At 41.9% G+C, this 25,370-nt stretch overlaps 1 protein-coding gene across 3 annotated transcripts in view; it reads right to left on the bottom strand.

Moving 5' to 3' along the window:
- Nucleotides 1-25,370, bottom strand: part of PRDM2 (PR/SET domain 2) — a 112,468-nt gene that overhangs the window by 56,141 nt on the left and 30,957 nt on the right. For all 3 annotated transcript variants that reach the window (XM_063436888.1, XM_063436890.1, XM_063436889.1), the window contains exons 4-5: nt 18,987-19,090; nt 10,762-10,914 (exon numbers count right to left, since the gene is read on the bottom strand). In XM_063436888.1, coding sequence (XP_063292958.1) covers nt 10,762-10,914; nt 18,987-19,090 — 257 coding nt within the window. The remainder of the gene's footprint in view (nt 1-10,761; nt 10,915-18,986; nt 19,091-25,370) is intronic.

Raw genomic sequence — 25,370 nt, 5'->3', positions numbered from 1 at the left:
TTAATGTTTTATGCAGACCTGTCGGGGGCAACGTTGGCCTGGAGGAGATCCCTGCAACAGCTCACGGCACTCCTACGGGAGCAACATATTACATACCGCTGGGGCCCAGCTCACACCTTGCTGATAACGAAAGGCGACGACACGCACAAACTGCACTGCATACAGGAGGCGCCGACGATCCTTGGGCTGCTCGGCCTCCCTCAGACCATACTACCCCAGCCCGCACCCAAGGGGAGACGCCCGAACCCTCCAAGCTGGGAAACTGCCAGCAGTGTTGAATTTGTACCCAGAGGACAAGCCGGTACATCCACCATTTCTGCCACAACCTGAAGGCTTACATGAATCTCTGGGACTTTGCCCCACCATGAGGGACTTTCACTATGGAGACTGTTGTACATTATTTTATTATACAGCCGACGACGAACTCACTCTCGCCAGGGCACAAACGGCGAAACCCCGCCGAACTGTTAGGCTACACCAGGCCCGAACTCTCACTGTTAAGGTCTATGAGATTACGGAGCTGGCAACTCTAACATTGTTTCGAGCACGTTAGACCAAGCAGCCTGCATGTTCTCTGGACTCTTGTTTATGTTTCTGTTATCCTGTTGATGTCATGTTCACTATGTGAGGTATGGACCGCCAGGGCTTGCACCGCTCTCAAAACCACCGGCAAATGCTGGCGGGACCAGACTTATTTCTTACTGCCGATACCCGCACAGGCTACTATCTGCTTACATTTAATTTTATTTTATTTTATTTTATTTACACCATAGCGGGTGACCATCATGCGTTGCCTTAACCTCAGCAAATCAACACTGCCACATGTATAACTCATACCCGACATAGATTGCCTAATGTCTACGAAACTGCAATACTGGGCATATCAAAGAGAGAATTGACATAGTATACACCAGACCCCAGGGGTAACTCACCCATTGTCTGCTTAGCTTGACATAGAATCCTACTTTACTGCATAGACCACACCGCGAGGGCTACTCCGTCAGATGTTTAATTTTTCGATAGCTTATAATGTTACTAGCTCCCCGGAGAGCCCTACACACGAGCACATTACCTGCACGAGCACACTCCCGCAGGTCAGTGTACCCGTACAAGGAACACATTCACACACGTTCCCTCCTAGCCTTTAGACACACCGAACTCCAGGAACCTGGGGGTGCTTTCCACACGCGCCATCTCATCGCGCTGTTGGGCAGAGATACCGGGCTACGAGGGCAGAGCAGGCACACTGTCCTCCCATGTACGTTTAAACGCAAAGAATGGTAAAATCTAATTTCTTTTTTATTTTATTTTTTTCCTTTTATGCATTTCACACACCAGTCAGTTTCTTAGCACTGTCATGTTATGTATATCTTAAGGAAATCAAGATATTTCACCTTGTCTCTGTTTGGATATTACTGCAACCTATATGTCCAGCTAGCGACCACCAACATGTGAAAATCTTACGGCATTTACCGTTGATAAGTTCTTGTCATATACTTCTTAAAAAAAAAATGTGCATTGAAATAACTGCCATGTTGTAAATGTCTATTGAAAAATGTGAACGAGAGCTGTTGTGGCTTAGTTTGCAAAGTTGTTCACCACTTGCACGCAAAAAAAAAAAAAAAAAAAATCATTAAAGGGACGCTATAGTCACTAAAAACACTACAGCTTAATGTAGCGATTCAGGAGTCTAAAGCCGGTCCGTGCAGGCTCAGCAATGTAAACACTGCTTTATCAGATAAGAGGTAGTGTAAAAACTCCATTCTGAGGAGGGGGTTGGATCTAAACCGGTACTCCAGCACTATAGTGTTAAGAATACATATTTGTATTCCTAACACTATAAAGGTGGTCCTCACTTTATGACCTACCTGTTTTACGACAGCTCGGACTTACGAAAAGCTCTCTAGCATGGGGATTCAAGGGATTGCCCACGTTAGAGAGCTGGTCTACGTTCGGAGAATTTTCTCCGAACATAGATTAGAGGGATTCCCTACGTTAAACAACTGGTCTACGTTCGGGTAAATTTCCCAGAACATAGACAAGCGCACCAGAGCAGGGAATCCCTCTAATCTATGTTTGGGAAACATCCCCCTCACTTACCGACCAATTAATTTTACGATCGGGTGGTAAGAACAGAACTCTGTCGGTAAGTGAGGAATATCTGCATAGTATTTCTTTAATTCTTACCATTATACCACTGACACTTCCTTCAGAATTTGGTTAAAGGGACACTATAGGAACCCAGACCATTTCATCTCATTGATTCAATGAGATGAAGTAGTCTGGGTTCCTAAAGTGTCCCTTTGTACCCTTAGTGTCCCTTTAAACCTACCCAACCCAAACCCTAAAGACCTCAGAAGTGTGAAAAACCTCTCCAGTCCTAAAGATAACCTATTGCTAAAGGAAATGATGGGGTACAACCTAAATGTTAATCAAATAAATCTGAATTTAGAAAACAAAATTAGTAAAATTTCAGCAGAACTGTCTCCAATTACAATAGAACTCGAGCCAGTGGTGGAGGTATAATATTCAATAAATGACACATTTTACACATGCACATATCCTATCAAGCAATATAACAATAGCAAATTCATGATCATCTGCCATTAGAGGGACAGTCCATTTTCCAAATACAAATAAAACAGATTTAGTAAATATACTAAGATTTTATTATTCATTTCATCATTGGGGGTATATCTAAAAACAGATCCAATTTTATGTGTGCAGCCTTTGAAAATTCTCACCTTCTTGCCCCAGACTTTCTATGGCTGTCCAATCACAAACGTCCCAATGGAGTTCATTGAGAGTAAATTGCTGCATCTTGAGTTTAGTTCCACTGAGCTAAACATACACTGATCAACCACAACATTAAAATCACCTCCCTAATATAGTGTATGTCCCCCTCATGCTTATAAAACACCATGAACTCCACAAGACCTCTGAAATTTCCTGTGGTATCTGGCAAGAAGACATTAGCAGCAGATCCTCTAAGTCCTGCAAGTTGCGGGGTGGGGTCTAGATGGATCAGAATTGTTGTTACAGCACAGCCCACAGATGTTCAATCTAATTGAGATCTGGGAAATTTTGGAGGCCAAGTCAACACCTTGAACTCTGTGTCCATGTTCCATAAACCATTCCTGAACAAGTTTTGCAGTGTGTCAGGGTGCATTATCCTGCTGAAAGAGGATGCTGCCATCAGGCTAGGGAACACCACTGCCATGTAGGGGTGTACCTAGTCTGCAACAATCTCTATGTAGCCAGCACATGTCAAAGTAACAACCACATGAGTGCCAGGACTCAGTTACCCAGCAGAACATTGCACAGAGCATAACACTGACTCTGCCAGCCTGCCTTCTTTCCATAGTGCATCTTGCTGCCCGCTCTTCCCCAGGTAAACGATGCACATGCACTTGGTCACACACCTGATCTTAAAGAAAACCAAATTCATCGGACCAGGCAACTTTCTTCCATTGCTTCATGATCCAATTCTGATGCTCACATCCCCAATGACTGTGTTTTTAGTGGTGGACAGAGGTCATCATGGGGACTCGGACCAGTCTGCAAACTGCAATGCACATTCAGTTCTAATACCAATTTGAGCTGCACTGGCTCTTTCATTTGCTCTCTATGTGCATCAATGAGCCTTGAGCGTCCATGACCGTGACGCCAGTTCACCAGTTGTTCCTTCCTTGCACCACTTTTGGTAGGTACTAACCACTGCAGGAAGACCCCAGAAGACTTGCCATTTTGAAGATGCTCTAAAACCAGTCGAGTAGCCATAACAATGTGGCCCTTGTCAAAGTCACTCAAATCTTTTCGCTTGCCAATTTTTCCTGCATCAAAAACATGAAATTCAAGAATGGACTTTTCCCTTGCTGCCCAATATATCCCAACCCTTGACAAGTGCCATTGTAACAATATACGGGTAGTTTTCACTTAACATCTTAACCTGTTTACCGATTGCTCTGACATACGACCAGCTATCTAACGTGGGGAATTCCCCGAATCGGAGTCTTGGAAATTCCCCCAAACAGATTCGACCAGATGCTAGAGAGCTGGTCTATGTTTGAGGAAATTTCCCCCAAACATAGACCTGCTCGCTCATGCACGCAAAACTTGGTTGTCTTGATTGTGTGAGGCATCCTTGCTTACTGACCAATTTGTTTTACGATCTAGTCGTAGAAACGGAATTCGGTCGGTACGTGAGGAGTGCCTGTAATCAATGTTATTCACTTCACCTGTCAGTGGTTTTAATGTTGTGGCTGATCAGTGTAGTTACATAAGCTGAAAAAAAGACTTTCGTCTATCAAGTGAAATTATGTCCACCTGTGTGCAATCTAAGTGTCACATGATCTGTCATTACATATACACACCTTTTTTGAAAGGCCCCAGAGGCTGAAACACCTAAGCAAGAGGCACCACTAACCAAACACTGCCATGAAGACCAAGGAACTCTCCAAACAATTTGGGTACTTCCGAATGTCCAAATAGATGAATTGCCGAAGTTCCGAAATTACCGAATTTCCAAAGTACAGTTTTGCCTAAGTACTAATGTAACACTGTATACAATTTTAAATAAAAAGTATACAAACATAGCCAGGATTCAGCTGTAAGCATTTGCAACACTTACAACAATCAAGTAATACACATTCATATAAAATGTAAATGTAAGTTACTTAGCCAGTCAATGTACTAATACTAAGTAAAGATTACTTAGTATTAGCAAATTATGCCCCTACTCGCTATACCGCGAGTAGGGGCATATCTATTAAACAGTGAGCAGCCTATGGCCGGTTAAAAAACAAAAACAAAAAAAGCGTCCCCCCCCTCCCGAGCTGCGCGAGTGGGGGCTTCTAACTGAAAGGGGGTACCTATTACCCCCCGGCCCCCACAGATCTTTCCGATCTGTTTTACAATGTCTCCTCCTCTCCAATAGTTTTTTACAGCGGCAATACCCGTGAAAGTGAGTTGTTTAGGATTTTTTTCATGTATACAGAAGTGTGATGAAATGGAGTGATTCGCATAGCCTTTTTATATGTTTCTACAATGTTCGGCTATTCTCACTTTCAATGGTCTTATAGTTCTCCCAATGTATTGGAGCCCACATGGACACTCCAATAAATAAATAACGTTTTTACTATTACATGTGATAAGGTCTTTGATATCATAAGATTTACCTGTATTATTTGATTTAAAAACCAGTAGTTACTTTGGGGCCTCACGTACCGACCGAATTCTACGACTAGATCGTAAAACAAATTGGTCAGTAAGCAAGGATGCCTCACACAATCAAGACAACCAAGTTTTGCGTGCAAGCATCCCTGGACAGGCTAAGGCGCCCCCAAGCACAAGGGCAAATAACCATCTAAATTGGCTAGACTAGGCCCGGGTGCGGCCAGATGTGAGGATGTGGACACCTTTTCGACGGCCTCCGATTGCAATGTTCTTTTCTACAAGGCTGACAACTTGTATGCTGCTTGCCCGGTGAAGACACCTTTGGTTGTTACTCCCGCTTTGTTAAACAGATGGTGGTCAATGTTTCCCCGGTTGATGCTCTGTCCCCAGTCGGCCCTTGCTGTCAATCCCATGAAGATGCTGGATCCTTAGGGATGGCCTCTCTTCAACTCACGCGTCCCCTCCTCAGAGTGGACACTCCCCGGCCACTTTACAGAGCTCCTCAGGTGTTCGCTCCACCGCCCTCTGGATAAGGAAGTCAGGGTGAAGCTTCAGGCGGGGTGCCCCCCTGCTACACTACCGGATAAAGTGACCCTTACCCTGACTTTGACCTGGTATTTTCAACTTTCTGGCACGCTCCGTGAAGGATCCGCAAAGGGGCCTGGAGCAAGACAAGCTCCTTGATATCAGCAACACGCTGATGAAGAAAAAACAGTGGATGCGCACCTGCTTCATGAATCGGTACAACTTACCATCTGCTTGTGTGGCAATGCCAATGCTCTTTACGCACTGGAAAGGAAGCTAGATGACTTGGAGGGCTGGTCGACAGCGCACTTTCAAAACCTTTCTCCTCCTATTCCTCCCAGTGCCAGTACCACTTGCTGTTCCCCGGTGGTTCATTAAGGGACTGTGGTACCTCATCCACCTCGGCTCAATACTTCTCAGGCCAGAGTCCTTCCTTATTTGCCTGACTTCCCGATTACATACAGGCTGTCTCAATGTTTCAAGATGGAGGACATTCATCTTCTAAGGAATGCGTGGACGTTCTGCGTAGACGTTCAGTTCTTGCATCTAAAACTGAGGGAAGTTTTCTCACTGTGCTGATTCATTGCAACTACAGGCACTGTTTTGGTGGCTAGTCCACATTCTGCAGTTTTCCTGCCTTCTATTTGGCCTCAGCTCTGTCCCATGGTGCTTCATCACATTGTTGAAACCAGTCCAGACGGCTCTGAGAGCCTGGGGGATATGGTGTATTGTCTATTTGGACGACATTCTGCTGATGACATGGGACCCCTTATGGTTCTTCTGCTCCAGGATCTGTGGTTCGTAATCAACGTGGAGAAGTTATTTCTGGTTGGTCCAGTTTCTGAGCTTCAACGTGGATTTGACTCCAAAGCAGTGCTCCATCTCCCTCTATCCAAGGTGGCCACAATCAGGAAGGAAGTCAGACGCTTGCTCCGAAGCCCTCAGCTAACTTTGTGGTAACTGACATAGACGATTGGTCTGCCCTCATCCTCCATTCGGGACATCTTCCCGCAACCCAAGCTTTATTGGGCTCTACTACGCCTGAATGATCGCTATCACAGGACTTCAACTTCCTTCGGCCTGGTTTTGCTCCTTTCGGACTAGGTGACCTAGAACTCCATTGGAGGCTTCGACACGTGGGGACCTGGAACAACAAGGCAGTTTCGGCTCCCCTATGGACAGCTTCATTCCCAGTGTTTGACTTCCTTCGGGGTCCCCTCCATCTGGACTTCTTCATGTCCAGGGCAAACTGCTTACGGTGTTGTTCCTCATCTGGCTCCTGGTGCTTCACACGACAGGGTGGTGGATGCTTTCATCTAGGTCTGGTTATTCATGGGAGTGTGTATGTTGCTGCCTTTTCTCCATGATACATAGGACTTTCCATTAAATGAAGTTACTGAGAGTGTAGATACCCTTGACTGCACCACTGTTAAGGAGTCAGCTGTGGTTTCCTCTACATCTGGGATGTTTTGCAAAGACCTGTTACTGCTTCCTGCCTCTGGGTTTCTCCTTTGGACTCTGGCTGGGATCCCGCACATGTTGATCTTCGAGAGTTGCGGCTCGAGCGTTGCCCTAGGACTGTTGGACGCTAAGCACTAGGCAATTCTCTGCACGTCCGATAGGCCTGACATTGCTGGTATTTGCAGAGGCATTTTGATCCCTTTGTGGGCGTCCTGAACTTGGCTGAATTCTTTTTTTCAGGGTAAATCTTTCCGGCCAATTTTGTCATCCAGTCCACCATCTTGGTGGCTTATCTTCCCTCTCAGGGCTCTTGCATGAGGGAACAGGCTGCTCCGAGGTATGCGTTTTTCGAGACCCCTGCTTCACACTATTCCTTGTTCTGGGACGTATCGGTCGTCTTTCGTTTCCTTAGGAGCTAACCAGTTAACGGAGATTGATCTCCCCGTCAGCTTTCAGCTAAACTGGTTTTTCTCCTCTGTTTCAGGTCTTCCCGTTGCTCTCAGATATTCGCACTGTTAACATTGAAGTTTTTTTCTCTTTCTTCCCTGACGGTGTTTAATTTTTCATTATCTCGCAGAACAAAGTTTATTTCTTTGTCTGTGTTGTACTCTTATTTTACAGTCCTATATCACCGTGACTTGGTCTCTTCATTTCTCTTCCCCGCGGGCGGCTATTGATTTTATATGTGCGCCCGTGTTAGGCAGTCTCTGGCTCTCTGCCTCTGCAGGCATTGAGAGATCCTTCAGGGCACTGCAGTATTGGTGACTCTGGTATCCGGTGGGTCCTTTTACGGATTTTCTCCTATCTGCAGATCGGTCTATGGAGTCGATTTTTCACGCTTTTTATTTTCTGTTTCTTCTGCATTTATGTCTTGGCGTTAAAATAGCAAATATGAAGCCGCCTATCTTGCCATAATATTAGGGATTATTTTAGCCTTGGTGAAGGAATAATCTAAATTTTATTAAAGACAGGAGGCAAATATTTCCCCCTCTGCTTGTTTTGATGTTTCCCTCCCTGGATTGTGGGTTATTTTGGGGGTATTTGTTGTGATTTTGTATTGTTTCGGTCATGTGTTTGGCTGAATTTTACTGTGATTTAATGCTAGTTGTCTGTTTGAGTTTATTCATTATGTCTTAACGTACTGCAGTACTAATGTTTTGTATGACATTCTGCCTTCGTACTTTACTTTCACAAGTTTTATTATTCCTTGCGGTGTAATCGGGATTTCTCTTGGTTCTGGCCGTTTCTCGTTTGATTGTGCCTGCTACAGATTGGCTCAGTTGTAATTCATGCTCTCCTGCTCGGCCTCAAAGAAAGAGGAAGTGGGAGGGTCTGCCTGAGTGTTTTGTTCTACTATTCTTTGCTCTGATTGGTTGTTTCTGAAAAGTTATGTTAACTATTTCTTTGCTGCTGGAGGTTTCAGTAAAGAAGGTAAAGCAAATATGAAACCTCCTGTCTTTAAGAAAATTTGAATTATTCCTTCACCAAGGCTAGAATAATCCCTAATTCACAACAATTTAGGGTGTAAGTTTTTGTGCATTCTTCACGCGGAATTGCGTAACTTTGCATTTACCTACCTTCAATTTCATCTGTCATTTTAGTTTCCAGTCCCCCAATCAATCTAAATCCCTCTATAGCGTAGCAATATCCTGCTCACATTGTATTGCCTTACCTAGTTTTGTGTCACCTGCAAACATTGTCAGATGAGACAGGATTTTAAATGCCTATTTCAAGATCATTTATAAATAGGTTAAATAGAAGTGGTCCCAGAACAGAACCCTGAGCGACACCACTTACCACTTTTGTACAGTTTGAAAATGTACTATTAATGACAACTCCATTAACTTTAAGCCATTGTTCTACCCAAGGACACTCATTTTCATCTAGAACAATTACTATTAGTTTGAAAAATAGCCAATTGTGTGGAACCATATCAAATGCCTTATTATTATGTTATTTATATAGCACCATCAAATTCTGCAGCGCTTTACAATCGGTGGACGAACAGCCATGTAGTTTTAACCAGACAAGTTGGACACACAGGAACAGAGGGGTTGAGGGCTCTGCTCAATGATCTTACATGCTAGAGGGAGTGGGGTAAAATGACACAAAAAGGTAAGGATAGTATTAGACAAGTGACAGTTGCAGAAAAGGAATCAGTTGGGAGCTATTAACAGTTTAATTGATACGCTTTTATGAAGAAGTATGTTTTTAACGATTTTTTTTGAAGTAGTGGAGACTGGGTGAGCATCTAACGGAGGAGGGAAGCAAGTTCCACAGGAACGGTGCAGCCCTCGAGAAATCTTAAAGGCGAGCATCAGAGGTGGGAGTACGGACAGAAGATAGACGTAAGTCTTCAGCAGATCGTAAGGGCATAGACGGGACATACTTGTGTATAAGGGAGGATAGATAGGTGGGAGCAGCATTATGTAGCGATTTGAAAGCAAGAACCAGAATTTTAAATTGAGCTCTATATTTTATAGTAAGCCAATGTAGGGACTGACAGAAGGGTGAGGCATGGGAGGTGGGGGCGGACAGTAAGATGAGCCTCACTGCCGCATTCATTATGGACTGTAACGGCGCAAGTTGGGAGCACGTAAGACCACTGAGAAGCGGATTATAGTAGTCAAGGCGAGAAAGGACAGTGGAATGGACCAACACCTTAGTCGCATCTGGCGTTAAGTAGGGGCAGATGCGCGCAATGTTTTTGAGATGGAAATGACAGGATTTGGCGATAAATTGAACATGAGGCTTGAAGGAGAGGTCAGAGTCAAAGAGAACACCTAGGCAGCGAGCCTGCGTGGTGGAGCTGATGGTAGCACCGTTGACTTGGAGGGAGACAGACACAGGAGTAACAACACTTGAGGGAGGAAAGACCAGAATTTCAGTTTTGGTCAAGTTTAGTTTAAGGAAGTTGGCAGCCATCCAGTTAGAAACAGCAGAGAGGCAGTTAGAGACACTAATCAAGATCTATGTGGCAAAATCCATAGATCACATCCACTGCAAGACCCTGGTCTATAATTCTACTTACTTCTCAGTAGAATACTCTTAGTTAGTTTGACATGATTGTTGTTTCATAAATACCATGCTGATTTTTGCTAAAAACATTGTTCTTTATAATGAATTGCTGAATATTATCCCTTAACAACAATTCAAATTTTTTCTCAGCCACAGAAGTTTAGCTCACAGGACTATAATTTCAGGCAGAGGATTTTAACATATTTGTTAAAAAGGAACCGCATCTGCCTTTCTCCAATCCTCCAATCCTCCAATAAAATTCATGAAAGATTTGACACAAAGACTCACTTAGCGCCTTAATAACTCGTTGGTGAATATCATCTGGCCGTTGGGCAATGATGAAAACCAAGAGGTCACAGGGTGAATCTGACTGACAGCTGAGGGGGGTATAACAAGGTTAATTTAGATAACTTTTAATTTTTAAACACTCTTAACACTGAAAACAAGTTAAAATGCTCTGGGTGCTTGGGGTGTTTCTTTAGGAGTAAATTTGCAAATTGTAAAATAAGCTATCGAACACATAAAAAGCAATCCCCTGTGCAATTAGTCCTCAGAATTTATATAACGGAGAGATAATTTTACCTTTAAGGTTTTGTAGTAAATTGCTCTATTTATTTCAAGAGGGCATAGGTTCTGTTCCTTCACTGAGCGAGCCCAGTTTACATAGCGCAGCCAGTTGCCTTTCTGGGGATCTGTAGCATCAATGCACATCCATCCCAAATTTGGGTAATAGACCTGAAATACAAGTGTATGGATTAGCTTTTCATTTATTTACAATTACATACATGTATATAGCTCTGCATATTAATAACATGCAGGAGAAGGGAGGGAGATAAGAAAAAGACCAGGCAGATAGCGACACTGTTAGTCTTCAGTCCTATAATAAGGATTACATTAATTTAATCAGTGTGCTTACCTTTAACTATCGCTGGATAACTTATTCCCTCATTACCTACTGTAATAATACTAATTTTAATCAAGCGGGAGAATCAAAGCCTTAGTTGAAACATTTTTTTGTTTTATTTTTTATGTGCAAGTACATAGTCTGATCTCTTGGGATTCCACACGCACAGCAGATGAAAAGAATAATGCTTGGCAAAGTACTGGAAGGCAAGTTGCAATTAAAGGGACACTTTATCACCAAAACAACTTTAGCTTAATGAAACCGTTTTGGTATATATATTGTAACTGCAGTCTCACTGCTCTATTCTCTGCCATTTGGGAGTTAAATCACTTTTGTTAGTGTTTAGTGTGTTATGCAGCCCTAGCCACACCTACCCTGGCTGTGTCTGACACAACCTGCATGAAAACAAAAATGCTTTTATTTCCAATCAGATGTTTACTTGCGTTAGGAGTTTTTATCTCCTGCCCGGTAAATTCAACTTTCATCACACACAGGAGGCTCCTGAGAGCAGAAGATAAGAAATTCTACATTAAACAAAATGAGCAAAGTAAGTTTAAACATTAGATTTCACTTTACAGGAAATGTTTAAGAAGGGTTTGTAAGTCACATGCAGGCAGGTGTGACTAGGGCTGCATAAACCGTGATTCAACTTCTGGCAGCAAAATAAGCAGTTAGACTGCAGGGGCTTGATCTATACACAAAAAAAAAACGCTTACTTAAGCTAAAGTTGGTATAGTAAATACAGTGTCCCTTTTTTAAGATAGGTCATTGCACATTTTTGCTACCATATTTGACAAATTATTTAGGCATGTGAGACAAACACACCCCTGCATTATATATATATATATATATATATATATATATATATATATATATATATATATATATATATATATATATATATATATATATATATATATATATATATATGGAGGGTTTTACTAAGAACACAAATGTGCAGTATTTCAAGCAAAGGAAAATTAATACCCATGGTACATTGACATAGTAGTGATATATTAACACAGTATGCCCACATTGTGTGACTAAATCCCCATATTTTTCACGTGATAGCTGATTTTAATAAGCCTTGAAAGATTACAAACAGAAGGTTTTGTGTGTTCGGATCATCATTTGCGTATTTTCTATAAACTGATGTCACATTTCGTAAAAACAATTATACAGAATTAACTAGGTGTGGACTTAAAGTAGTAACTACCAAAGCTCAAAGCTTGAATAACAGAACAATGTTACTGCGTTACTTATTTTTGCTTTTATTAAACCTCTATTTTGTGAGTCACAAGACCAATGCTAATATAACATATTCAACTTTATTGAGAGTAAGGGTTAAAACTTGTATAATTTAGAAACAAGGCAGGTGGATTTTGAGTCAATCTGTATTTTCTGCAGGACTGTTGTGCACTCTTGAGAAAATCACGGTTTTGCCGCAGGAATGAAGTGTTATGAATACTAGATACATTGGTATAACGTTCTGATTAGTGCTCCAGCTGTGTGTTCAAACCAGAGGTTTGATATAACTGTTGTGCTCAAGTGTGAAATCTGTAGAGATGGGTTAGGTGAAATGTTAGCAAAATGCACACAAGTGCGGCACATGTATGTCCTTGAATAGAATATGATTACAATAATAACCACATTATCTCTAAATTTCTACTAGTGCTGTAACTCATTTCTTAAAGAGATACTTATAGGCACCACAACAACTTTAGCTTAAAGGGACACTATAGTCACCAGAACAACTACAGCTTAATGTAGTTATTCTGGTGAGTATAATCATTGCCTTCAGGCATTTTCATGTTACAGCCCCCTAGGAACACCTCCAAGTGGCCACTCCTCAGATGGCCACTGGAGGTGCTTCCTGTGCCAGTGCTCCTCAGTAGGCAGCACTGCCATTCAGCATCTCTGCATTCCCCCTGAGGGAAACCACTTGCCACCTCTGTCCAGCTTGAAAATTTACCATTAACGACAACTCTTTGTACTCTGTTTTTAAACCAATGTTCTACCCAAGAACAAGCATTTTCATCTAGACCGATTTCCTTGAGTTTGAACACTAATCTTCTGTGTGGAACTGTATCAAATGCCTTGGCAAAGTCCAAATAGATCACATCCACTGCAACACCTTGATCTATACTTCTACTTAGTTGTTTTGATGCCTATAGTATTGCTTTAATCTGAACATGCCTTTCAGGACTTTGCCATGCAGCATTCTCTTCAGCCGCTGTGTGTGTAGAATACCAAGAGATTGGGCAACCTATTTGCACATAAAAACAAACAAAAAACATTTCAATTAAGTCACTTATTGTCCTGAGTTTCATTAAAATGAGAGGTATTACAGCAGGTAATGAGGGAATAATTGGAAGTTATTCGGCTATAGTTAAATATACCCGTACTGGCTAAATAATTCAATTTATCAATATATTATAGGACTGAAGAGCGTCAGCAGTCTACAGCTATGTACACAGAGGGTTTTCCAGTAAGTGCATAAACTTTATGCCCTGCGATTTTCTCATTTCTTTTCTTGTTTTGAAGCAGAAATATCACTTTCTGAGAAGAGACAGTTTCTTGTTCCTATTTCATTATTCCCTGCGGTGACTGACACGGCAGAGTTAAAAACGTACAGACCTCTGCTGTACTTCCGTGATGCGGAAACTTTGCTGCCTCAGGATGCCTTGGAAACACATGGATCGAACAGAGAAATGCTGTATACTTGCTCAGCATGTCAGTGCTGTATGTGTGCATGCACCCTGCATACAGCACTATGTGAGTTAACCAATTTACATACCCGGCAAATCATGCAAATTAATATAAAATAAAATAAAATAAAAAAAAACACAAACTGTAGCTAATTTTAGGTGACAATTTAGATTTTGCTAAAATTGGCAAAGTGACAGTTCCTCTTAACAGGAAAACTGACACTTTTCTGGCCTTTACACCATTAAATAAAACAATGGAAATCACCTATAACTTGAGCTAATTGTATTTTTTTCCCATGAGATGATCCATTTTATTGTGATTTTATATTAAAGATTTAACAAATTATATTATAATCCAGTTCAGACAAGCTGAATTGAAGGCAAACCCTGCAAATTAGGAGGAATTTATCCTCTTCACTGTAAACTTACTCCATGTTCACAGCCAGGTACAAAGGACAGTGCTTATAGTAATGACTGACAGGGGGTAAGATAGATGTGCCCAGTTGCAGGACAAAGAGGTTTGGGGATTTGTACATTGACTTTTATTTTCTTAAACTAATATATATATATATATATATATATAAACTAATATAATATATATATATAAATATAGGATATGCAACTATTAAAACATCTGAGAAGTAACAGTTGCCCTTAACCCCTTAAGGACACATGACATGTGTGACATGTCATGATTCCCTTTTATTCTAGAAGTTTGGTCCTTAAGGGGTTAAGCTTGCGTCCAGACTTTTTGTCTTTTTTTCTGAGTTGTAGGATGCAACAGAAATAGACTTGGGCAGAGTAATGCAGCAGGCATTTGCCAGAGACCAGGTGACATAGAGGGTGTTATGCAAGGTGTGTGTGCAGGAAGATAGATACACACACACACACAATTACAGATTACAAATGTATGTTTGGAGAGTGATTTACAAAAGGCATGATTATAAATAACAATCAAGACTATAAAGCATGGTGCTTGATTAAGGCCATTAGGAAAGATGAGTCTGTTGTTAAACAGTTAACTCACAGCCCTATGTGCTACAGATAAAGATATCCTTCTGTGAACTCTTCCAGCCTGTTATTCCACTGATCACTGCCTGTGTATATATACTCATCTGAGTTGCTGTTTACATTTTGTGAACAGCCCTTAACTCATTGCATGTGAATGCCTATTTGTGTAAAACGTAATATTTTCTTGTTCCTCTCCAGGCAGTGCTATTTAGAGCAGACTCTTGGCGCCAGGCAATGTGAAAGTACATAATCAAGCAAGTGATCCAGACTCAGCAGCAATAAACCAATAAGGATAGGTCATCAGTTAAACTGTTCAACAGAAGATGCTTTTTGCTGTATTACAAAATAAGAGGAGTGGGTTATTTTAGAAGCTTATATTAGAGTGCAGCTGACAGTTGCAAATAATAGTGTAACTTGGTGAATAACATTTAATCTGTACATTCTAGCCAAATTGCTAGTAAATCGTGGATAGCTCTATCACACTGAGTTATATAAACTATCAGCAACATATGAAACATATGAACTGTGAACATTCTGGAAAGTATACATTGCTTATTCTCGGTCTTAATTTCTCCAATGCTGTATATGTTTACAGAGCTGAATATTATGGATCCAAATCTATTCAAATTTTAGATAACGTGGAACATACATTTATATGTAAAACATTTTTACCAAGAAGAGGGGTTATTTTCATATATATCGTAAAGTGCACATGCAAATACACTGGTACGAATATAATCGGTGACATATATAATGCAATTATAAATACATTGTTTTACATAACTGCAGAACACACAAGAAAGTTATAAATTAACAATGAGCGCAGTTGGTTTTTAATTGAAGACAAACAGATGCACATGTTTTCAGTGAATTCAGACTGGTGGCAGATTTAATATACTCTGTCATGTTATTTAAAGTAAGTCACTCAACTTAGTGTTATATAGATATGTATAGAGATATGAGGTGGAAAATGATGAGGAGGAAGTAGAATATAGTGGAAATATGGGGGTGGAGGCAGCAGGGGTGAGCATACTCAGGTAGTGTTTCCCAGAGAAATTGTTATGAACAGAAATATGGGGGTGGAGGCAGCAGGGGTGAGCATTCTCAGGTAGTGTTTCCCAGAGAAATTGTTATGAACAGGGGCATAACCAAGAACCACAGAGCCCCGGTGCAGGAATCAGAGAAGGGCCCCCTTTACGCTCTCACTGATACACATACACTAACATACACTCATTGACAACGCTGTCATTGGCACACACTGTTTAACCAACATGCACACATTCTCACTGACAGACACACTGATATGCACACTCTCTCAGATAAACACATATACTGGCATACATACACACACTCACTTATTTGACACAAACTGACACACAGTGAGATACACACTCACTAATTTGACACACACTAATAGAATGTGTATAAGTGTGAGTGTGTCAAATCAGTGATAGTGTCTATCACACAGTCACAGTAAATTTTATTTGTAGTGGGGGTATTTTGGCCCGCCCAGCTTCCCTACCTTCGGAACTGCTGGTATAGGTCCTCTCCCTGGGGTCTGGTGTGGCACGGCTTTAATCTTCATGCTCTTCTTCACTTTGTTTATGCAGCCCTAGTCACACCTCCCTGTATGTGACTTACACAGCCCTTGTACGCTGTTTAGTGGTGCCGGGGCAGGCGTGACATCATATCCCGGCTCCCAGCATCACTGCAGGACGCTTCAGGGAGCAGCATAGGAAAAGCACAAAGATTACAGCTTTCTCGCCGCTGCCTTCCTTCTCCACCTATGGACACCGTATATATCTGCAGAGTAGGCACCTGCCGTCTGGGTAAGCAGGTATAGTGGATATCAATCACCCCGGGATTCTGTAAGGTGGCCAGCCAGCCTTTTGACAGAAGGAATGCAGAGGGCCCGGTTTCACATGAGACTTTAGTGACCTCTGTAGTTCAGCCAAAGCACTACGGCTGTTCATGCGATTATAAATTACTCTCTCAACTGACGCAATGCTCTACTCATCAGTTTCTTTTTACAAATATAATTTTGCAACAATCCATAATGAAAACTACAGCCTGACTGTTCTTGCCTTATCCAACAATCATAAGCAGTGCTCAATTCCTACAGGAACACATGTGAACGGCATTCCTGTATTTTTTTTCCTAGGCAAGACCGCCAGGGGGGACCATATAGAGCTCTTTGTCCCTTAATGGATCGTCAGCAACCCAGCAAACTTTCATGTCAGGCAGTTGGTGGTCATAATGCCAGTCAATAGGGTTACCTGGAGGTCTACCCCTACATTTCTCTTACAAACTCCAGAACTTACATTGTAAACCATAGAAACACTGACAGTTAGTGTAAGTGCCAAGGTTTCAAGAGAGATATAGAGGTGCTAGGCAGTCATAGACCTCCCGGCTCACCTCTTCAGCCTGCACCTGTAGTAAAGGCAACTCAAAGCTTGACCACCAGTTATCTGAATGCCCCCTCCTTGTTCTTGCCTTACAGAGATTAATTTTTTTCTGTTAAAATAATTATTAAAAAATGTATATATATTAAAGCCCCTATCCCCTCTTACCCACATAGTACACTCTCAAACAGGCAGTATATCCCACACAAACACACAGTACAACCCCCACACACACACCATACCCACTATACACAAACACTACAACCCCTATTAATATACATGCACACTACAGCTCTTAGATATACGCACACAGTACAATCACAATACATACACACAATATCAACAGCCCAATACATGCGCAGACGCACAAACTATAGCCCCTAGCTCCACCTAGTACACCACAAACAGACCCCTTTCTTTACACCCACTACACCATGCACAGACCCTTATATACACATGCCAGCCCTCTCAATTTTTGTGTTTGGCTATAGAGGACACCTACAAACCTACTAAGCTCTAAACAACTGTACCAAAACCTGCTTATTTTTAAGTCACAAATGATTTTGTCAGATTTACCCAACAATTGTTTCTTTCTTCTTGGATGATTTCTTATCTCCTGTGTAAATAGTACTGAATCAGGCTGTACTACAAACAATGCTAACTGCAACACTGGCCAGTGGTGGCAGCCCATTCAGATGACAGCTAATAATTGTTGGTGGAATGAAAGTGTTAACTGTGGCCTGCAAAAAGGAAAAGTACCTGATTCTTCTCACTTTACATGCAGGACCGTAGTGGTTAAATTTCTTTTGGACCAGTAATAGGAGAGCAAGCAACCATAAATGACCTCAGCATCAAAATACTTTGTTACCTGCTTTTACTTCTGAAAGTGCCACGTTGTTCAGCTGCACTTCTAGATGTCTTTGGGTTATTAGAAGAGAGATAGAAGTAGGGGACGGAGCACAAGGAGTAGGCTTTAAAGTAATACTACAGTGTAAGGAATACGAAGCTGTCTCTCTGGAGGAAACGGAGGTTATGATAGGAGAGACAACTAGGGGAGTAAGGAACAGGAATTGGATTTCAAAATGAAAGAAATACTACATGTTTAGGAATACAAAGGTCTATTCCTAAAGCTATAGTTCCCTAGTGGCTTTTTAGGTGACCGGATCCCACCTGCATAGAGAAAAAAAAGAAGTCTATTTTTTTCTTACCTTTTCTCCCTCACATCGCTAGTCTCTGCAGCTGGCCCCGCCTCCTTGGCTGAGATTATCAAGATCAAATAGCTCAGCCAATCTCTAGGAAAGCACTGGGAGGCAAGGAGACCATTTGACAAAAATAGCAGCGTTTTATTCTGCTATTTATGCACAAACCCCTCCAGTGGTTGTTTTGAGTGGCTGCCGCTAGAAGCATTTAAACCCTGCAATGAAAACATTGCCATTCTGCCATTATTTTTTCTGATGCAGGATTACAATGAGAGGATGCATGGCACCCAGACCACTTCATTAAGATGAAGTGGTATGGGTGCTTATAGTGTCCCTTTAACCCCTTAAGGACACATGACATGTGTGACATGTCATGATTCCCTTTTATTCCAGAAGTTTGGTCCTTAAGGGGTTAAGGCTACAATGTTATTATCAACTTGACATTAGGTGCAGGGTGCTCATGACCTCTGAAATTATGCACAGTTGTGATGGTACATAGAATGGCTCTTTGACAGCAGAGCCCCCAAGATATGTGGAAAACTTGCTAGACAGTCTTTAAAATTATGATGTAGGAGGTACTCACCTCCCACATGTACACATTGTTCTTTACTTGAGAGCGCTTCTTTTTTTCACCAATAAATGGCCCAAACTTCTTTCCCTTTGGAACTTGCTTCCTTGTCCAAATACCTAAAAATAACAACATAAAATCTATAGTTATGATATGCACTGTGGTTCTTAGATACTTGCAAATATTATTGGTTATTTTATTGTGTTAATTAGATTTTAGGCATGGTCATCATGCTTGATACTGAAATGTCATATTATATAGAAAATGGGAAAATTGTTACCAAGGATTATATCTTTATGACTACTCATTTTTACTATGGGGGTGACAGTTCTGCTTTAATGCTTAGCAATTGTCAGTCAGTTCAGTTTTGGTGACAAACGCAGCCAAAAGATGTCATAGGACAAGGTAGGGACCACTTTGTCTTACAGCAAATTTCTGTCACTGTGCTGAAGATTCTTCAACAAGGTAGGTCTGCTGCTTGAACTTTGGATGGCCTAACTTTCAGGTAGAATGCGAAAATACCAGCAATAAGCAAACAATTTGTACTGGCCAAAAAAGGGATAAAACACAAAGACTGATAGACTGGAGCTCAGTAACAAAAGACAAACTTGCACTCAAAAACAAGCTGAGGACTGCTGCACAGGAACACTGGAACAGTGAACTGGACAAATTCAGTGTCAAATACAGGCCAAGTCTGGTACACTGGATATGGGAACAAAACAATGGGCTAGATAAAAATAAAAAACAGGAACAAGTAGCGGTCTAGCACACTGAAAATAACAATGAGGAACAGACTAATGCACATAAAGGGACGCAGTGGCGTACACACACTCCATGGGGCCCCGGTGCGAAACTGATCCGTGGGCCCCCCCTACCATGAACCTCTCCCCCCTGACTGTGGGCCCCTCCCCCCCGACACATACATACAGACACAAACACATACACACACCCCCGACAGACGCATACATACATACACACATGCAGACACATACATACAGAGACACAGACACACACAGAGACACAGACACACATACATACACAGAGACAGAGACACAGACACACAATCATACACATATACAGAGACACAGACACAAACATACATACACAGACATACATACAGATACACACACACACACACATACAGAGACAAAGACACAGACATACATCCACACAGAGACACAGACACACACACACAGAGAGACACAGACATACATATGGATACACACACACACACACACAGAGACACAGACATACATACAGATACACACACACACACACACACATACAGAGACACAGACATACATACATACATACAGAGACACAAATCAACAAAATGTTTCCTACCATGTGTGGGTCCAGTGGTGGCTCAGCCTGATGGGAGTCAGAGTTCCCACTCTGACTCCCTCCTCCTTTCTGTTTCCTCCCGCGCGGGCTCTCAGTATGCTGGGAGGAGTGACGTGCGGACACTTCCTCCCAGCGTGTGATGATCTCATCACAGGGGGCCCGGTTGAGCACTTAAAGCGCTCAGTGCAGACCGGGCCCCCTTAAAATCCATGTCCATCGGGTGGCCCTGACAGCATGGGCCACCCGATGGACCCCTTGACATGCTGCCCCGGCGGTTTGCCGCACGGGCCAGGGCCACAAAGCGTGGCAGCTGCTACCGGTCGCAGGGGGGCCGCAGGGCGGCCGGGCCCCCTGGAGTGCCGCGCCCGGTCGCAGCTGCGACCCCTGCGACCGCGGTACGTACGCCACTGAAGGGACGCTGTATTCACACATACAGCTCACTGCAGTTGTTCTGGTGAGTATAGTCAGTTCCTGCAGGCATTTTCATGCAAACAATGTCTTTTCAGAGAAAAGACAGTGTTTACATTGCCCCCTAGGGACACCTCCAGTGGCCACTGGAGGTTCTTCCTGGGGGGGGGTGTTGCATGGTGTGCAGCACTACCGTTCAGAGTCTCCTCTATGAGGAGATGCTGATTGGCCTGACTGGCATTTGGCCCCGCCACCACCCTACCGATCTTCCCTTTGGGAAAACATGACAGCCAGTAGGGGGTGCATGCGCTACTATGACCAAGTTTTATGTGACCTTTGACATCCTCCTTCTTTGCACGAGGAAGTCAAACGTCATCAAATGCACCGGATAGAAAAGCACCGGATTCAATGTTTTCCTATGAGAAGAATTTGATTGGAGCGCACACAACGCTCAACTTGCATGTGCACATTATCCTGAGTACTTCTCTGTGAGAAGCAAACGGTTTAACCCCAAAGTTGACTTCAGATGCAAAATCTACTCCCCCCCCCCCTCCCAGGCAGCATGCAGCTTCTGAATTTTCAGAAGTGTCAACAGGCAGGGGCACTGATGATTGGCCGAGAGTGGTCAGCTGATGCTCTCAGCCAATCAGTGACTCACCATTCACAAAACTGGCTTGGAAAAGGTACGTTTCCAAGCCAGCTTTGTGAATGGGAGGAGCGGAAATCAGCGCTGGAGGCAACTTTGGGGTTAAACCATTCAGAATGGTTTAACTCCTTGAGGTAAGAGTGCTTGCATGGGCCTCCTGACACCATAACAATTTTATTTAGCTGAAGCTTTTTTGGGTCATGGAGTGTCCCTTTAAGAATACATTTGTTTCTTTCTTTAAGGAAACTCGAAATGTGAACAAATTATGATAAAAAGATAGACTTAGGAATGTAAATAAACCAGACTGTAAAGTTCATATAGGGTAAATCAGAACATTCAGTGATAATATTTAGGAGTGGTTGCAAAGCAACAATGAGAGTCATGCTAATATGACAGGGAAGTACTCATCATGTTTTTATCCACTTGTGTAAATAACCGATAAAGAGTTTCATGACCAGGGAGTGTCCAACCTTGACCACCCAGTAGCTAAAGGACTAGTATTTGTTTAACCCCTTGTCAGCCAATATAGAAACAGTAAAAATTAATTTGTAATCTAAAGCTAGATATTCATGTAGGAGTTTAACAAAATATTACACTTTACTGTCTGACATAAACCAATTATTTTCACAGCAGACAATATGTAATAAAGACTGTGCATTGGGCCTAATGTGGGACTCACTCCTCCAGGCGGGCCTCAGAGCCCCCACCACACCGACTCACAGCTGTAACCCGGCGGGCAGTGCCCCATTCGTACCCCGAAACCTCAAACCAGTCACATACGCCGCGGTCACCACCTAAACAGAACTGAGGCGCCTTCACTTCCACTCCGACATCGCCATCACCTGGCTATACCGGACCACGACACCCACCTCTGCCGAGCAACCTATAACCTCCGGGACTTCACTAACCTTCATCCGGATTATTGTTCCACTCGCTGCTGGGCTCCAATACGGCTATCAAGGGACAATAACACAATCCAGTCAACCAGCTAAGGACTCTTACACCTGAACCGAGCAGGATTACCATACCATCTGTAATGACCAACATGTAGGCCTCCTAACCACCCAACCCACTTACATATATTGTCAACCTCCACAACATGACACCCTACTCTTTACTGACACATCAGTTCCTAACTTCTCATACATGTTTAATGCATGGGTGATACACTATTGATTAACAACCGAAATGACTACCACTATTCTAGCGAGTCTAGCCTGTTTATAACCAACACAACGTGGTATTCTGTTTTGCTCCTTGCGTTTATTACCTAACCTAGCATGTCTCCTTTTATAAACCTGTTATTATACCTTCTTAAAAAATTTTAGTGCATGTTAAACTCACTGCCTTATGACATGTAAAATATGTACCTTGACTCTCTTGTTTAAGGCTTTTGGGGCATGACAAGCTGTGTGTTCTCATCTGCACTACCAAAAATAAAGAATATATATATATATATATATATATATATATAAAAAAAAAAAGCGGCAGTTCTAAAAATGTGCTAATTATTGGACTAATGAAAAAGTGTAGTTTGTCAATTGAACTTTTAATTTAGACCGTCTAGCAAGATAGAGCACTGTTTTATACTCATTTATCATAGCCATAACTGACTAGCATGTATTCATCTACGTGGTTTTGCTTATGTTCAAAACAAAACTTTAAAATGAGGCATCGCTATCCTGGAAATGTGTTGCACTACCATTGTATTAATCCCATGTTGTATACCACTCTTACATTTCCCCTGCTTTTTCCTCCTGTATCCCATCTTATATGCCTTCAATAAAAACAGATTGACAAAAAAAAAAAAAGACTGTGCAGTTAATGTCAAATAACGCCATGTTTCTTTTGTAGAAAATACGAATATTATATTTTCAATTTTTAAACTTTTGCCAGTCAATTATCTTTGTTAAATATTTAATCAATTCGTATGGGGTTCATAAACTCAAGGCAATCTGCTACAGAAAGGACACAACAACAAATAGTCCTCCAGCTTCTAATGCTGGGCAATAATGCTAAATTTGCTTTTTAAAATGCATTCGCTTTTAGGAACCATATTTTAAAATGATTTTGTCATACAAACCTTACACTGTGTCACTTTATAGTTCATAACATTTAATGTATGCATGTGCTAACCAGTAGTGTATCAAGTGGGGTGTGGGGACAGTGCGCCCCGAGTGACAGTCCTACTTCTCGTCCTTTGCACATGGCAGTGTGGCGTAATTATCCTCTCCCTGTGTCTAGGGACATGAAGCAAAGATACAGGTAGCAGGAGCAGAGTTATATGCCACCGGCACCTGCTCCTTGGGAAAAGCTGCATGGCAATTGGGAAGCAGAAGGAGTTCCTGCTTCCCTAACCACTAGACACCAGGGGCAGTTCTCTGGTCTCCTCTTCTCCCCTGCATCCTGTGCCCAGAAAGGTAGAACTGGAAGCAGAGTTGATGACTATGTGCCTTTAAAACTTTGTGTCTGTGTGTTATGGGTTATCGTGCATGCCTGTAATAATGGGTCAATGTGTGCCTGCCTATGTGACTGTTTCTGTCTGACTCTGCGTGTCTAGATGTGACAGCGTCACAATGTGCACGTGACCACGTGTCTCCCACTGTGTCACTCTGTGCATGTTTGTGTATCGTTATATATATTTAAGTGACTGTGTGTCTATAAATGTGGCTATACATGCCCATGGTTGCATGCATGCCATGTATGTGGGGAGGACACAAAGGGTAAAAGGGTTAAGAAAAAGACAAGAGGTAAGGGAGGATAAGAGATACACAAAAAGTAAAGCGGGTTAAGAAAAATACAAGAAGGCTAGGGAGTACATAAACATTTTTTTCATATCGCTAAGCAAATTCTGCAGCTGTTCTTGCCTTGTTTATGTTGATTTAGCAAGAGGGAAATTAAGGATGAAACTAACCTTCCAAGAAAGGAAAGCAGGATTGGTGGAGGGCTACAAAGATGGGGGTACATACATTTTAGGAGAGAATGAGTGGGGGACAGAGGACATGAAAGAGGAAAGAGCTTGTGAGCAAAGAATGAGGTATGGAATGCCCAGATGTGGTAAAAAGCAGGTGGTGAGATCAAAAAGTGAACAAAAAAAAATTGGGTAATGGGTGGTGGAGCAAAGGAAAAGTGTTTGGTAAACATTTGCTATGGGCAGGACCCATTCAATATTTATACAATCAAATTATTCTGATCATTTTGGTTGGAGAAGACACTTACAACTTCAGAAGCAATGAAAAAAACGGGGACATCCGGATCAAGAAATATAAGTGATTAATGAAGCGGCATAATTTTCCGATTGTTTTGCCAAGTTAAAATAACTCTGAAATGTCCAAAATAAGGTATTTTTAGTGTTTTATACCCTTCTCCTAATTGATTATAGCTTCATTTTAGTATTTCGTAATGTTTAGGGGTTCCTACTTTCAGGGTTGGTAACCCCCTTTAGGAGGTTAAAACACATCTGTGGTATCTGTATGAGAATTTTTTTTTCCCTGAAATCACCCTGCTTGGTTTTATCACAGGCTATAGGAACTTTTCTCTGCTGTTCCCAGATTGAGGACAGATGGCAAATATATTAATGCACATATTGTAATTTATGCATTCTACCTCAGTGTAGTAAGTTCCATTTGTGGCACAACATCTCATCATTTAAATTATATATTTATTTATAAAAGGAGTCCTAATAAATGGAGTATACCCCAGGGTGAATATAAGACACCCACCTCCCTCATTCCCCCTCCCCCCTTCCTCACAGAACAGACAAAACCGCAAGAGAATTTTTTTTTTAAATGTAACTATCCTTTCTTGAAAGCAGCTTTGTCACTTTTGCACTTTCAATAATACAAATGAGATCAGCACTAACTTGGGACATAGTCCTTGTCTCATGTAATTGCCGATCTCTGTCTATACATGGTAATGGGATGTGCCATCTCTTGCTATTTCATATCAGCTTTTGGTCACACATATAATGGGATCAGGTATCATCTTGCTCATGTGCAATA

The sequence above is a fragment of the Pelobates fuscus genome, chromosome 11 (genome assembly GCF_036172605.1).
Source record: "Pelobates fuscus isolate aPelFus1 chromosome 11, aPelFus1.pri, whole genome shotgun sequence".
Taxonomy (NCBI): domain Eukaryota; kingdom Metazoa; phylum Chordata; class Amphibia; order Anura; family Pelobatidae; genus Pelobates; species Pelobates fuscus.
This window is presented reverse-complemented; position numbering and strand designations above follow the sequence as displayed.